At 48.2% G+C, this 15950-nt stretch overlaps 2 protein-coding genes across 8 annotated transcripts in view; one reads left to right on the forward strand and one right to left on the reverse strand.

Moving 5' to 3' along the window:
- Nucleotides 1-474, reverse strand: part of UBN1 (ubinuclein 1) — a 118838-nt gene extending 118364 nt beyond the window's left edge. For 2 of the 5 annotated variants that reach the window (XM_068243480.1, XM_068243478.1), the window contains exon 1: nucleotides 300-474. The gene's annotated coding sequence lies outside the window, so the exon portion shown is untranslated. Of the gene's footprint in view, nucleotides 1-185; nucleotides 235-299 lie in introns of those variants that run through there. The other 3 variants (XM_068243482.1, XM_068243481.1, XM_068243479.1) reach the window with 3 other exon arrangements.
- Nucleotides 334-15950, forward strand: part of GLYR1 (glyoxylate reductase 1 homolog) — a 121995-nt gene continuing 106378 nt past the window's right edge. For 2 of the 3 annotated variants that reach the window (XM_068243483.1, XM_068243485.1), the window contains exons 1-3: nucleotides 336-690; nucleotides 10156-10192; nucleotides 12492-12571. In XM_068243483.1, coding sequence (XP_068099584.1) covers nucleotides 653-690; nucleotides 10156-10192; nucleotides 12492-12571 — 155 coding nt within the window. In that variant the 5' untranslated portion in view covers nucleotides 336-652. Of the gene's footprint in view, nucleotides 691-10155; nucleotides 10193-12491; nucleotides 12572-15950 lie in introns of all 3 variants that reach the window. The other variant, XM_068243484.1, reaches the window with a different exon arrangement.

Consider the following 15950-nt stretch of genomic DNA (forward strand, 5'->3'; position numbering starts at 1 on the left):
GGAGGAGCCACAGGGACCCAAAGGAATGGGAGGAGCCACAGGGACCCCCAGGAATGGGAGGAGCTTGTTGGAGACCCGGTGAAGGGAGGAGCCGGAGGGAGCCCCGGGGATGGGAGGAGCTGGAGGGAGCCCCGGAGATGGGAGGAGCTTGTTGGAGACCCGGGAATAGGAGAGGGCGGAGTTACCCCGGGATTAGTCAGTCTGCACGGTGCGCGCTCCCGCGGTCGCCTAGCAGCGGTGTCGGGCGCGTTGCTAGGGAGACGGGCGCGTTGCTAGGGGTGACGGCCCGGCTCACTCACCGTTGCGCTCCCGGTCACAGGAAGAAAAAGGCGCCGAGCGGGTGACGTCAGAGTTCACAGAGGTCACGTGGTGCCGGAGCCCCGCCTCCTCCGCTCGCCGCCCCTCCCCCTCCAGCGCGATAACAATAACAAGCCGCCGTCAGGCGCGTCACGTGACCGCGCGCCCCGCCCCTTTCCCTCCTCCCATTGGCGGAGCGAGTCCCGTGCTGCGTGCGGGGGGTCACGTGACGAGGGGCGGGGCCGCCGGGAGCGCGCACGTCGCACGTTTCCTGTGTCCCGGCATCCTCTGCGCGCTGAGCGTCTCTTCCTCTCCCCGCCTCCTCCGCTCGCTCTGCAGCCCGTGTGTCGGTGAGATGGCGGCGCCGAGTCTGCGACATGGAGACCTGGTGTGGTGAGTGCGGGCCCCGGGGGGAGGGCGGGGCCTGATGGAGGGGGAGGAGTCTCACAGCATCGGGCCCCCCCCCATTCACACTGCAGCTGAGCCTTGCCTGGCTGTCCCCCTATCCTCTGCCTCTAATACATTCACCCACAGCCCCTGAACAAGCATGCAGCAGATCAGGTGACTGGATAAGCTGCATGCTGGTTTCAGGTGTGTGATTCAGACACTACTGCAGCCAGAGAGACCAGCAGGGCTGCCAGGCAACTGGTATTGTGTAATATGGCCGCCTCCTTATCCCTCTCAGGTTAGGGGTGCTGTAATCTGTAAGACATACATATGTAATCACCGCCGGGAGACTTGGGCTCAGGATACAGCCGGTATATAGCTGATCCTGCTGCTGCACAAGTCCCTGTGGCGGTAATTACTACTCCCACTCCAGGCCGCCATGGATAGTGGGGGAATGATATAATTCGGCTTCCAGCGATTGCTGGAGGTCGAATTATTGTGTTTTATAAGTAACTTCGGCTCTGACTCCTGACAGAACTGACGTTACTCACTGAGCGCCGCTATAGATGTGATTCCCATTATAGTCTATGGTGGCGCCGGATGTGCCCAAATCTAGCAGCGCTGAAATGCACTGCTCCATCTGTAGGGTGAGAGGTGTGAGGGGGCTGCGCAGGCTGATGGTTCGTCAAGGTTGTCCCCACCGATAATCGTTCACAGCTCTGTGTCGTCAGTAACTGCCGAGGGCCGGATTCTCACATCCCAGCACGGTGGTGTAGTGGTTAGCGCTCTCGCCTTGCAGTGCTGAGTTCCCGGTTCGAATCCCACCCGGGGCACTATCTATGCACAGTACTTTGTACGTTCTCTCTGTGTATGCGTGTGTTTCCTCCGGGCACTCCGGTTTCCTGCCACATCCCAAAAACATACAGAGAAGTAAATTGGCTTCCCACTAAATTGTACCTAGATTACAATACATACACTACACAATACATACCTTGACATAGGACTGTGGTAGGGATTACATTGTGAGCTCCTCTGAGGACAGTCAGTGACATGACTATGTACTCTGTAATGTGCTGCAGAAGATGTCAGTGCTATATAAATACATAATAATAATATGGTAGGGCATTAGACTATGACTATGCTAGGATTAGAGTGTGAGCTCCTCTGAGGACAGTCAGTGACATTACTATGTACTCTGTAATGGGCTGCAGGAGATATCACTGCTACATAAATACATAATAATAATCCCAGAACTTTCCTTCCCTCCTTACCCTATCCACTGATACACCACAGGCAGCACTGTTTGGCAGTGCGTAGCACTCTCGCATTGCTGCTCTGAGTCACTGGTTCATATCCTAGCCAGTATCTGCATGGAGTCTGTACATTCTTTCCATGGGTTTCCTTCGGGCACTCCAGTTTCCTCCCACAAACATACAGATAAGTTAATTAACGTCCCCCTTAATTGGCCCTACACTATGATGGGCATATGACTACATGGGGGGATTGGACTCTTGAGTCCCACTCAGGGACAGTTAAGTTACATGATTACTTACTCTACAGCACTGTGGAAGATGTTGGCGATATATAACTAATAATATTCCACTAAAACAGCTCTGTTCTGCTCTGCTTGTATCCCTCCTCCCCCCTCCATAGCTCACAGCTCTGCCCGACACATTGCCCCAGAATGTTGCTGCAACTCCCTGCAGATGCTGTACTCTGCTATACACTAGACAGGCGTATTCTTTCACAAGCCACAGGACCACTATCACGAAAAAAATAGGCAACAGGTTTTGGGCCAGTCCATCTCCTCATGGGGGATTTGCAGGGTTTTCTTTGTTTTCAGCAGCATTTCCTGAACAGCAGTTTATCTGCCCAAATAGTAAGATACCAGCCGGCCTCCCTAATCACTGGCACACTATTTTTTCAGTTAGACTTTGCAACTGCTGTTCAGGAAATGCTGTTGAAAACTCTGAGAATCCCCCATGAGGAGATCAGTTGGCCCAAAACCTTTTGGTTCTGTCAGATTTTAGCTGTCTACCTTTTTGGCGATGGTGGTCCTTTGAAGTGTATGCCGCGCTGTATAGTCGCACTTCATGTCTAACGTACAGTGGGGCTTTCCAGCAGCACAGCAAGGTGTATCGCACAGTGCAAGCAGACCCTTCATCTTTTACTCATTCTTCACACAGTATTGCCTATTCCTGGTTCCAGGGCAGCAGAGAACCTCTCCATTCTCTGAACACAACATTGTCGGGGGATTCCAGTACAGCTGTGCTCATGAGGTTACATTCCCTGGCAACATTAATGATTTCTTAACCAATTTCAGACAATATGAATAACAAAAAAAATTATCATTTAGTGGTTGGCTGAAGTCTTTTATTGCCAAACAACGGTGATTACTCGTCAATCATAACTACTACCCAAACACCCCGATCAGAAGGTTACATGCCCTGGTGGTTTGGCCTGATACCCTGCACACAACCTGACATAAACCGTTTTTAATGGCTATTAAAGGTAAACATCTTCACCTGTTTGCCTATAATAAGTGGATGTGTATTATGCTGGGTACACACAGAGATCTTCTGGCAGGTTTCCTGCACGATCGAATATTTCCAACATCACCTACCTGATTTCCAATTGATTTCCCCATCAATTTTCCATTCACTCCTATGGAAAAACTATCGGAGATCAGATCAGACATGTTGGAAATGATCGATCTGGCAGGAAGACTGCCCAAAAAATCTCATTAAGTGTACCAGGCATAAACGGTCAGTGAGTTTCTGGACTTTTGTGCATCTTTAGCCAGTGCTGCATTGATGATTTTTGGATTCTAAGCAAGGGTCAGTACCTATTCAGTAAGACGTCCTTGGGCAAGACTCCCTAACACTGCAGGGTGACCCCTTGAGCGCGTCCCACTGGCTGCAGCTGTGGAGCACTTTGAGTCTGCAGGAGAAAAGCGTTCTACAAATGTTAGGATTATTAGGATAGGAAGTCACGGGGAAAGCAAAACAAATCTCAAAGGATCTGTGGGAAAAGGTAACTGGACTCTATAAAACAGGAAAGGGATGTAAGAAGATATCCAAGGAATTGAGAATGCCAACCAGTAGTGTTCATACTAATTAGTGGCCCTGAACTCTTGCTCAGGACTGAAGAAATACACAGAGAAATGCACCCTGTATGTCTTTAGAGAGTTTAGCCTGTCTATTTCCCCCTCATCTGTGACTAATCACAAGTTGTAATTTTAAGTGTGTTGGCTGTCTCTGCAGAGCAGATAATTTATCAACGCAGGATGTTAACCCTATGTCTGCTTCCATGAAAGCAGGAAGTATGCACACTGCAGATTTATTGCAGGATTTGTATCAGTTGTAACAAAGAAATGTTTTTCTTTAAAGGACAACTGTAGCGCAAGGTATATGGAGACTGCCATATTTACTCCCCTCTATAGAATACTAGTTGCCTGGCAGCCCTGCTGATCTATTGGCTGCAGTAGTGTCTGAATCACACCAGAAAGAAGCATGCAGCTAGTCTTGTCAGATCTGACAATGTCAGCAACGCCTGATCTGCTGCATGCTTGTTCAGGGGCTATGGCTAAAAGTACTAGAGGCAGAGGATAGCAGGACAGCCAGGCAACTGGTATTGCACAAAAAGAAAAAAAAACCATGGCAGCCTCCCTACAGTTTTCCTTTAAAGGTTATTATGCTGTTTCTTTTCTTTCAGAGCAGAGAGGAAGTTCTGAGTTCAGGTCCGCTTTGAAGGACCTCTGTCACGAAAATCTTAAAATTTATATTATATGTAAACATTTACAATTAACAAGTACATTTCTTCCAGAGTAAAATGAGCCATACATGACTTTTCTCCTATGTTGCTGTCACTTACAGTAGGTAGTAGAAATCTGACAGAACTGACAGGTTTTGGACTAGCCTATCTCCTCATGGGGGTTCACAGGGCTTTCTTTATTTTCAAAATGCTCCGTCCAACTGCCAAAAAAGTGTACGGTGAACAGGGAAGCTGGCCAGCATCTTTATATAAATCCTTTTCAGGGAGTGTCTTTATGAAGAATAAAGGCCATGCTGAGAATCCCCTATGGAGAGATGGACTAGTCCAAAACCTGTCACTCTGTCAGATTTCTACTACCTCCTGTAAGTGACAGCAACATGGGAGAGAAGTAAATTATGGATCATTTTACTCAGGAAGAAATGTGCTTCTTATTCGTATGTGTTTTGAATTTTAAGATTTTCGCGACAGTTCCTCTTTAAGAAGTGGAAAATGATGGGTTCTTTTAAAACCAAACCACAGTCAAGTAGTCCAACTAAAATTTCAGCTGCTGCTCCCAGAAAAATAGTTTGGGATGCAAGGAAAACCCACAAATAACTTCAGGTGGAGTACAGGACTCTCTGAAAAAATGTGTTGTTGAATTTTCAAGATGCACAATAAGGAGGCACTTGATGGAATATGGTCTGCATGGGTGAGTTGCCAGAAGAATGACATTACTACCCAAATGCCACAAAGTTATTCGGAGTGATGAAACTAAAAGTGAACTTTTTGGCCACAACTATAATTGCTACGTTTGGAGAGAAGTCGACAAGGCCTATGATGAAAAGTATAGCATGCCCACTGTGAAGCATGGTGGTGGATCGCTGATGATATGGGGATGTGTGAGCTACAAAGGCACTGGAAATTTGGTCAGAATTGAGTGCAATATTAATGCAGTAAGTTATCAAAAGATACTGAAGGAAAATTTGCCCTCATCAGCCAGGAAGCTGAGCATGGGGTGTACTTGGACATTCCAACATGACAATGATCCAGAACACAAGGCCAAGTCGACCTGTCATTGCTACAGCAACATAAACTGAAGGTCTTGGAGTGGCCATCGGGGTTGTGGAGTTGAGGAGACGGAGCAATTTTGGGTTCCTGGAGTCTGAGTCGGCGTTTTTAACAAACTGAGTCAGATGATTTTTGTACCAACTCCAGAGCCTCGGTGGCCATCTCAGTCTCCTGACCTCAGTATCATTGAGCCACTCTGGGGAGACCTCAAAGAATGGACAGCTTTACTGCCTGAGAAGATAAAGAGCCTCATCCACAAACTTACACATATTCCGGGGCACTGTACAAAGCAAGAAACGAGCATGGGGTAATAATACAGACCATGGTATACACTAAATATAGACACTGCTACAAAACGCTGAATGGGTTGCCACATTAACGACAGTGACAAATGTAACATGATGAATAAAATGTATAGCAAAGTCACAGAAAGGTGAGAGCGCTGCCCTTCTGAGCTTACAATCTACAGGAATAGAGGGAAATCAAGAGGTGGGGCAGTGTACAGTTTTCATACCTACAGGCAGTGTGCTTTAGGGTAATTAGTAGGAATACAGCTTGGCCAGAGGTCGAAGGGGAAGTGGCCTAAGGTAGAGCGCATGCTTGTTGGGAAAGGTTGGAGAGTCTGGCGTTTGTCGGGTGTCTGGTATTCGGTTCAACTCAGAAGAGGGTCATCTGAGCGAATATTAAAGTAATGCTAAACTCGACACGTATGGGTTTATGTGACGTACCATTGTCTGTGTGTGTGTACAAATTATTTGACACTTAAATTATCCATTACCATTGAAGCAGTGTCCCCTTTCTACATGTTTTACCTTTCATTGACTTTACTTGGTGGTTTATTGATGCAAAGAATAAAGTTATACAACCTTACGCAGCTTGGAAATGGACTGATCTAATTCCAGGTCAGCATCATTTGCTTGGACCATTTTCAAACTGTATAAATTAGCCTGACAAATGTACAGAACTCTAGAGAAGGTAAAACTCTACAGGGGTTCCCAGTCAGCGCTAAAACATTGATACATTTGTAGACTCACTTAAATGAAATAATGCATGAAATGATCATAAAATGCTGAGCATGCATGCCATAGACCAGCCACACACACTGAAATGATGGGGAGGAAAAAATCGTCCAGAGGGTGATCTGCTTCCAATCAGCATATGTGTGTGTGACCGAGAGTGGCTTGTTGGTATAGCAGTAGTCAGTTCCTTAGATCTGTGCTTGTAGGTAAATGCACAGCTGTAGCCGGGCTGCACCTTTGTTTGTAAAGAGCCTGATTCAGCCTACAGCTTTGCATTTACACGTTGCATTTATCTACATGTAAAGATCTAAGGACTGACTACTGCTACACGATCAGGCGATTGTACAGTGATTGCACTTCGTGATTCTCATTCGGTTAAGTTAGAATCACATCGCAATTGCTCCAAAAATGCTGCATGCAGTGTGTTCCAGCAAATCACAAGCGCTGTGCTGTGAATGATCTCCTAGGGCAGGGGTAGGGAAGCTATGGCTCGGGAGAGGATCTGGTACAGGGGTAGGGAAGCTATGGCTCGGGAGAGGATCTTGTACAGGGGTAGGGAACCTATGGCTCGGGAGAGGATCTTGTACAGGGGTAGGGAACCTATGGCTCGGGAGAGGATCTTGTACAGGGGTAGGGAACCGATGGCTCGGGAGAGGATCTTGTACAGGGGTAGGGAAGCTATGGCTCGGGAGAGGATCTTGTACAGGGGTAGGGAACCTATGGCTCGGGAGAGGATCTTGTACAGGGGTAGGGAAGCTATGGCTCGGGAGAGGATCTTGTACAGGGGTAGGGAAGCTATGGCTCGGGAGAGGATCTGGTACAGGGGTAGGGAACCTATGGCTCGGGAGAGGATCTGGTACAGGGGTAGGGAACCTATGGCTCGGGAGAGGATCTTGTACAGGGGTAGGGAACCTATGGCTCGGGAGAGGATCTTGTACAGGGGTAGGGAACCTATGGCTCGGGAGAGGATCTTGTACAGGGGTAGGGAAGCTATGGCTCGGGAGAGGATCTTGTACAGGGGTAGGGAACATATGGCTCGGGAGAGGATCTTGTACAGGAGTAGGGAACCTATGGCTCGGGAGAGGATCTTGTACAGGGGTAGGGAACCTATGGCTCGGGAGAGGATCTTGTACAGGGGTAGGGAACCTATGGCTCGGGAGAGGATCTTGTACAGGAGTAGGGAACCTATGGCTCGGGAGAGGATCTTGTACAGGAGTAGGGAACCTATGGCTCGGGAGAGGATCTTGTACAGGAGTAGGGAACCTATGGCTCGGGAGAGGATCTTGTACAGGGGTAGGGAACCTATGGCTCGGGAGAGGATCTTGTTCAGGGGTAGGGAACCTATGGCTCGGGAGAGGATCTTGTACAGGGGTAGGGAAGCTATGGCTCGGGAGAGGATCTTGTACAGGGGTAGGGAACATATGGCTCGGGAGAGGATCTTGTACAGGAGTAGGGAACCTATGGCTCGGGAGAGGATCTTGTACAGGAGTAGGGAACCCATGGCTCGGGAGAGGATCATGTACAGGAGTAGGGAACCTATGGCTCGGGAGAGGATCTTGTACAGGAGTAGGGAACCTATGGCTCGGGAGAGGATCTTGTACAGGAGTAGGGAACCTATGGCTCGGGAGAGGATCTTGTACAGGAGTAGGGAACCTATGGCTCGGGAGAGGATCTTGTACAGGGGTAGGGAACCTATGGCTCGGGAGAGGATCTTGTACAGGGGTAGGGAACCTATGGCTCGGGAGAGGATCTTGTACAGGGGTAGGGAACCTATGGCTCGGGAGAGGATCTTGTACAGGGGTAGGGAACCTATGGCTCGGGAGAGGATCTTGTACAGGGGTAGGGAACCTATGGCTCGGGAGAGGATCTTGTACAGGGGTAGGGAACCTATGGCTCGGGAGAGGATCTTGTACAGGGGTAGGGAACCTATGGCTCGGGAGAGGATCTTGTACAGGGGTAGGGAACCTATGGTTTGGGAGGCAGATGTGGCTCTTTTGATGGCTGCATCTGGCTCACAGACACATCAGTCGGGGTTGATTTACTAACCTACACTGTTCAAGCAGCGCAGCTCAGTGTGGCAGCACAAGTAACATTTTCAAAGTAAGCACACTACTGCTGTAGCATGCACTACTAACTTACTAGAGCTCCCCCCAAAACTAAATGCCAATCCCATTGTTCCGCCCTGGACCCTGTCAGATCCAGTGACTTTGTAGGACGAGATCCCTGCACTTTGATTGACCCAATAGGCTGTCTGTCACTTGACAGGCAGCCTAAAAGCCTATTGGGCCAAAGTGCAGGGATCTCGTCCTACAAAGTGAATTATCCCCCAAGTCAGATAGCTAATTGTACAAGCTGTTAGTTGGTATTTCTCCTGTCTGGCTCTCAGGGAAATTACTGATGTTGCTGAAACCCAAGAGAAGCTGAAGGCATGTCTGACACTTCTGCTGCCTGGCGGATCAACTGTATACACATCACCATGGCAACAAGGACGTGAGCCCACTGCTGCGCATGCGTACTGTCCCATAGCCAGTAACATATTGTATGGCTCTCACGGAATTACATTTTAAAATATGTGGCGTTCTTGGCTCTCTCAGCTTAAAAGGTTTCTGACCCCTGGTCTAGGGATACATTGTGCACAGCGCAGATTGCTGTCAGCAATGTGGAGGTTCAGGCTGCAATTACTGCAGGGGGCAGGAGGGGGCGCTGTGGTCTGAGTAGTGATCTGCCAGGGTGTCTATTCACATCACTCTGCTCTGAGGCTGCAGTTACTACAGTGAGCAGGAGGGGGCGCTGTGGTCTGACAAGTGATATGCCAGGGTGTCTATTCACATCACTCTGCTCTGAGGCTGCAGTTACTACAGTGAGCAGGAGGGGGCGCTGTGGTCTGACAAGTGATATGCCAGGGTGTCTATTCACATCACTCTGCTCTGAGGCTGCAGTTACTACAGTGAGCAGGAGGGGGCGCTGTGGTCTGACAAGTGATATTTTAGGCTTTTTATCCACATCCCACTATTCTGAGGCTGCAGTTACTGCAGGGGGGCAGGAGTGGGGGCTGTTGTCTGACAAGTGATATGCCAGGCTGTGTACTCACATCATACTGCTCTTAGACTGCAGTTACTGCAGTGAGCAGTAGGGGGCGCTGTTGTCTGATGAGTGATATGCCAGGCTGTGTACTCACATCACATTGCTCTGAGGCTGCAGTTACTGCAGGGGGGCAGGAGGGGGCGCTGTTGTCTGACGAGTGATATACCAGGCTGTGTACTCACATCACACTGCTCTGAGGCTGCAGTTACTGCAGGGGGGCAGGAGGGGGCGCTGTTTGACAAGTTGTATGCCAGGCTGTGTACTCGCATCACATTGCTCTGAGGCTGCAGGGGGGCAGGAGGGGGCGCTGTTTGACAAGTGATATGCCAGGCTGTGTACTCTCATCACATTGCTCTGAGGCTGCAGTTACTGCAGGGGGGCAGGAGGGGGCGCTGTCTGACCAGTGATATGCCAGGCTGTGTACTCACATCATACTGCTCTGAGGCTGCAGTTACTGCAGGGGGGCAGGAGGGGGCGCTGCCTGACAAGTGATATGCTAGGCTGTGTACTCACATCACATTGCTCACACTGCTCTGTCTCTTTGCAGGGGGAAGTTGGGTCGATATCCTCCGTGGCCAGGAAAGGTGAGTGATTGCCAATGATGACTTTATTATACATCTGTTGCTGGAAGGCTGGGAGGGGGTTAGCCTCATTCTTGTTAGTGCAGTGATATTGCTGTTCAGCTACAGTCACACTGTAAGCACGTTGCCCAGTTCCATTGTACCTGATAGTTTCAGCTGACTGTTAACCCTTTTTGTACAGATCCAGAGCTTGGCTCAGTGCTGGGCGGCGTGTTCTGTTATATGGTGTGGGGTGGGGCACTTTGCTGCTCCAATAGTCTAAGCATCTGGCAGTGATCTTTAACAATTATAGAAGGGGAGGCTGGAGACATTGGGGGTCACCAGCACAGAGTATTAATGTTCACCCGACGTGATCGGGAATGTTTGCGGTGGGGAAAATGTAAGGGATTATCTATAGATTATGGATACTGGTGCTAAATAACTACCAGGGCAAACCCAAAATTGCCAAGCAACAGGCTAGGGGTGGGAAGATCCAGAAATTCCCATAAAATATGTTACCAACAGACCTGGGGGGCTTATATCATTTTCTTATTAAAGTGACACTTAAACGAAAAAAAAACAAACCTCATGATATAATGAATTGGTTGTGTAGTACGGATAATTAATAGAACATTCATAGCAAAGAAAATACTGTCATATTTTTGTTTTAATATATATGTAGCTTTAAATAAATAACATTGCATCATTCTCTAAAGGCGCGTACACACGGCGTATTGTTACAAACGACGGGTTTGTCAGACCCTCCCGCAGGGCGGTCGTTATGCCGACAGTAGCACGTGAGTACAGCGTCAGCAGACTGATAAGACCACCAAGCGGATCAGTCAAAAAGTCTTATCAGTCTGCCGACAGCCTGTACACACGTGCAACTGTCGGCAGAACGTCCGCCCAGCGGGAGGGTCTGACAGACCGGTCCTTGGTAAAAAATACTGCGTGAGTATGCACCTTACTAATTGCAGTTTCCACAATACACTCAACATTTTAAATGATTTCATAGAGCAGGCTAGTGACTCAGTGAACTTTTTTCTGCAGAAAAACTATAAACAAAGAAACAGACAGTTGAGATAAGACCTTCAAAAGACAGTGCTGTCCAGGACTTGGAGAGCTCAATGAAGCTCTTTTGCATAGATAACAACTTGGGTTTCTTAAAGGAGTTGTCAGCCAAAATTTCAAAAAAGAGGTTTACTCACCAGCCCCTTGCAGCCGACTGTCCCATGCCGACTGCTCTTCGCCGCCGTCCCGGGCTCCCCGCACGGTGCAGAGGTCGACCGCGGGGTCGGCCTTACTGCGCCTGCGCAAATTTCCGCTGTCCATCATGGCCACGTGGTCCGTGGCGCACTGCACAGGCACCCGCGGTCGGCCTCTGCACCGTGCGGGGAACATGGGATGGGGGCGGAGAGCGGAGCGGTCAGCGTGGGACAGTCGGCTGCAAGGGGCTGGGGAAAGCCCCAGGTGAGTAGATCTCATTTTTGAAATTTTGGCTCATAATTCCTTTAACTCTTTCTGTACTGGGAACAATATGAGACTCCTATCTCTGCTAATAATGTTTCATTTCTTAGCTGTACTACCCATACAAATCATTATATCATAAGTGTATTTTCACTTCAGATTCCCTGGCGGTACGATTACTTCCAGATTTTATAGTGTACAAGCTGTGCTATTTTTTTACAAGCTTTTAGACCCCACAAATCATACTGCTAGATAGATCTGTGACAGCCCATTACACACCTTCCATGCATCCAGCTCGGGGTTACCCCTCTGAGCTGCAGATTTCTGTCCTGAGCCTGACTCGGGGTTACTGCTAAGGAGGTTATAGCAAACCTGAAGTGCCAATAATCCATTGTATCTGCAGCCCTCCTCTTAATGGGGTCTTGCTGGAACCCCACACTCTTATTTTGTATTTAAATGTTAACAGACAGCAGTTTGGGTGATATTTACCACACAGCACCACTCTTAGTAAACTATTTTAAACTCTTTTTGTAGCTAGAGATCAGTAAAACCATTTCCCATCGCTAAGCCTTGTATACATGATAAGCAACAGCTGTTAGAAAAGACAGAGCTTGCCGTATCAGACAACAATTGTGTTACAAAATGTTGCTGAACGACAAGCAGCCTGGATTGGGCATTGAGTACCCGGCGTGTCCTGTAGGGGGACCTCTCAAGGGGGGAGGGGGTTAGTTCTTTTCCAGAAAGACATGGGGGTGGAAAAGTGTGTCCACGCCAAATACACAACAATCCTTGCTGTCACAGTCTGCAGTTATCTGCTAATATCCAAATTAACGTGGTATGTTTGTGTCACTTGCAGATTGTTAACCCTCCGAAAGACTTAAAGAAGCCCCGCGGCAAGAAGTGCTTGTTTGTGAAGTTTTTCGGTACAGAAGACCAGTAAGTACCGCTGGGCTCAGCTGATGCCGCGTGTGCCGGCAGGAAAGACGTAGAATCGGTGGCGAGTAACAGCATAGCAGTCAGGAGGAGCTGTGGGTTGGGGTGCAGGTGCTGCTGGCGCCCTCTAATGTCCGGAGGGCAGAGAACAGAGGAGCAGCTGTATCCTGATATAGATAATGGGTATCCCAGAAGACTACTTACAGTGGACTCAAATTAAAAATACAAGATTTCAGAAATAAAATCTATTTTCTAAATGATAACAATAAATAGCAGCCTTTTTTTCAGCTGCATGAGGACAAATATAAAATACTTTACATTTATTGGAGGAACCCCTCCCTTCCTTTCATATTGCCGGGACAGAATCCGGCAGACTGGTGGAGGAGATAGAAAACAAAACACAGGCTGCTACTGATGATGTCACAGGGGAGGTGATCTCAGCTTGTGTGAGATGTCACATAGACGACGCCCCTGTGAGGGAGGGTAGCTGATGACAAACACACCCATGATCTAAAACCTCCTACTAAGCTCAGAAGTAATGGCTGCCACCTGTATAACCCTAGTGATGGAAAGAGAAGGGTGAAAAGCATGTACTGAAATGCTCATAGGCTTAAAGGAGTGTTTATTTATCTTTGTATGTGTCAGAGTGATGCAACTAAATATTTTGAATTAAAAAAATGTTTGGTTTGGGTCCGTTTTAATAGGGACCGCCCACAGCTCACTCTGTGCTCTTTGGGAATTGTTAATGAGATGCAAGTCATTTAGAATTGATGCAGAATAATGCAGATTAATGAAATCCCATCAATGTACATAGAACACATTCACATTTCTGCATCATATTAAAATGACTGGCATTATCCCCCAGTGTTCATGATAGGTGTGTGACGTCAGTTTCCCCCTGGTATTCCGGTTCCCTTTTTCACAGCTCGCCATTCAGCCCTCAGACACTGGGGCTCTTCTGAAGGCCGTCAGCACTGGAGACAAAGTAACATTCTGGATTGGTTGCGGAGTCCACACACAGTACAATTTCCATTGTATGAAAAATCTTCGATCACCTGTAGAGATTACAGGCCACCACTTCTCGGAGCGTGAGAAGACATGATTCTAATTCTGGGAATACACCATACGTTTTTTCAGCAGATAGATGGTCAGATAGATAATTTCCATTTTCTGATCGATTTCTCATAGAAGTGAATGGAAATTGATAATTTGATCGGACAGTAAATAGACTGAAACAGTTCAATGTGTATTCCCAGCATAACTCTAGATCAGGGGTGCACACACTTTTTCAGCTCATGAGCTACTTTAAAGGATACCCGAAGTGACATGTGACATGATAGACGTGGGTATGTACAGTGCCTAGCACACTAATAACTATGCTGTGTTCCTTTTTTTTCTTCCTCTGCCTGAAAGAGTTAAATATCAGGTATGTAAGTGACGCTGACTCAGTCCTGACTCAGACAGGAAGTGACTACAGTGTGACCCTCACTGATAAGAAATTACAACTATAAAACACTTTCCCAGCAAAAAATAGCTTCTGAGAGCAGGAAATAGATAAAAAGGGAATTTCGTATCAGTGAGGATCACACTGTAGTCACTTCCTGTCTGAGGCAGCCACTTACATACCTGATATTTAACTCTTTCAGGCAGAGAAAGAAAAAAAGGAACACAGCCTAGTTATTTGTGTGCTTGGCACTGTACATACACATGTCTATCTCATCAGGTCACATGTCACTTCGGGTATCCTTTAACCTCCTTGCGGGTTATCCCGAGCTCAGCTCGGGGTAACCTGCGCAGGAGGATTTCTCAGGCCCCGCTGGGCCTATTTGCATATTTTTTTTTTGTTACAAGCAGCTAGCAGTTACAATCCGCCGTGCAGGGGGCTGGTAGAAGCCCCAGGTGAGCAAAACTGATTTTTTTTTTTCCGTTAGGCTTAAAGGAATCCTGTAGGGGGGGTCAGGGGAAAATGAGTTGAACTTACTCGGGGCTTCTAACGGTCCCCCGCAGAAATCCTGTGCCCGCGCAGCCACTCACCGATGCTCCAGCCCGCCTCCGGTTCACTTCTGGAATTTCTGACTTTAAAGAGACTCCGTAACAAAAATTGCATCCTGTTTTTTATCATCCTACATGTTCCAAAAGCTATTCTAATGTGTTCTGGCTAACTGCAGCACTTTCTACTATGACAGTCTCTGTAATAAATCAATGTATCTTTCCCCTGTCAGACTTGTCGGCCTGTGTCTGGAAGGCTGCCAAGTTCTTCAGTGTTGTGGTTCTGCTATGAACTCACCCTTTCTGGCCCCTCTATGCACACTGCCTGTGTGTTATTTAGATAAGAGAGAAGAGAGAAGCTGCTCTAATCAGCTGGATAAATCGTCCTCTGAGTTGGCTGGGCTTTCACATACTGAGGAATTACATACAAGGGCAAAGCTGTTTGCAGGAAGAAACGAGCAGCCTGAAACTTCAGTGCATGAGAACTGCAGGGGGAAAGAAACACACAAATGATCTCTTGGGATTCAAAAGGAATGCTGTATACAGCCTGCTTGTGTATGGAAGTATTTTTCAAATAACCCTCCAGGACAGGTGCTTACATATGAGATTAGGCCCCGCCCCCAACAGGAAACACAAAGAACTAGCTCTCTATAAGTTCCACCTCTAACCTCTACCTGCCAGTTCTTTGTGTTTCCTGTTCCGGGGAACACCTAGCTCTCTGGCTAGGAAGGGTGGTCAGCAGCCAGGCAGTGCTGAGGCCATCAGGAACTAGTGAAGGGTAGCCCGATCCGGTGGAGTGGAGGGTTTACCTGTATCCACCAGGTGGTGGATTCTCCTGGGATGGCCGGCAGGTGCAGCGGTGACCAGGGGAGCTGCAGCGGAGGCAGCTAAGGCGGAGGCCATACGTCCAACGGAGGAAGCTGGCGGCATGCGGAGGCGGAATGGTGGCTTCTGGTGTGTGCGGAGGAGCGTGGCAGTGTGTCCAGGCGGAAGCGAGGGCAGTAACGCTGGCTATGCGGAACTTCCGCCCTTACGGTGACGTCACGTCCGGTGACGTCACTTCCGGTCCGGTTTGGGCGCCTGCTTAGAGGCCGCGGCGTCCATCCCCACATGCGTTGGCGTGGTTGGAGGAGATGGACGCAAAGCAGAAGACAGCAGATCAGGTAAGTGGAGGCTACGTCGGAGGACATTCGCCCGTCTGATCTGCAAGGTCTGATGTTAGTAAAGGCCGCTGTCTGATTGAGGTCTGCTGAAGGGGGAAAGTTAATGCTTTACCTATACCGCAGTCTGATCTCAGAGGTCTGATATATATATATAGTGCATTTTGGTTATGATATATTGCTAAACTTTTAACTACATTGTATATGATCTCAGGATAGGAGCTTATACATTG

The sequence above is a fragment of the Hyperolius riggenbachi genome, chromosome 7, assembly GCF_040937935.1.
Source record: "Hyperolius riggenbachi isolate aHypRig1 chromosome 7, aHypRig1.pri, whole genome shotgun sequence".
NCBI lineage: Eukaryota > Metazoa > Chordata > Amphibia > Anura > Hyperoliidae > Hyperolius > Hyperolius riggenbachi.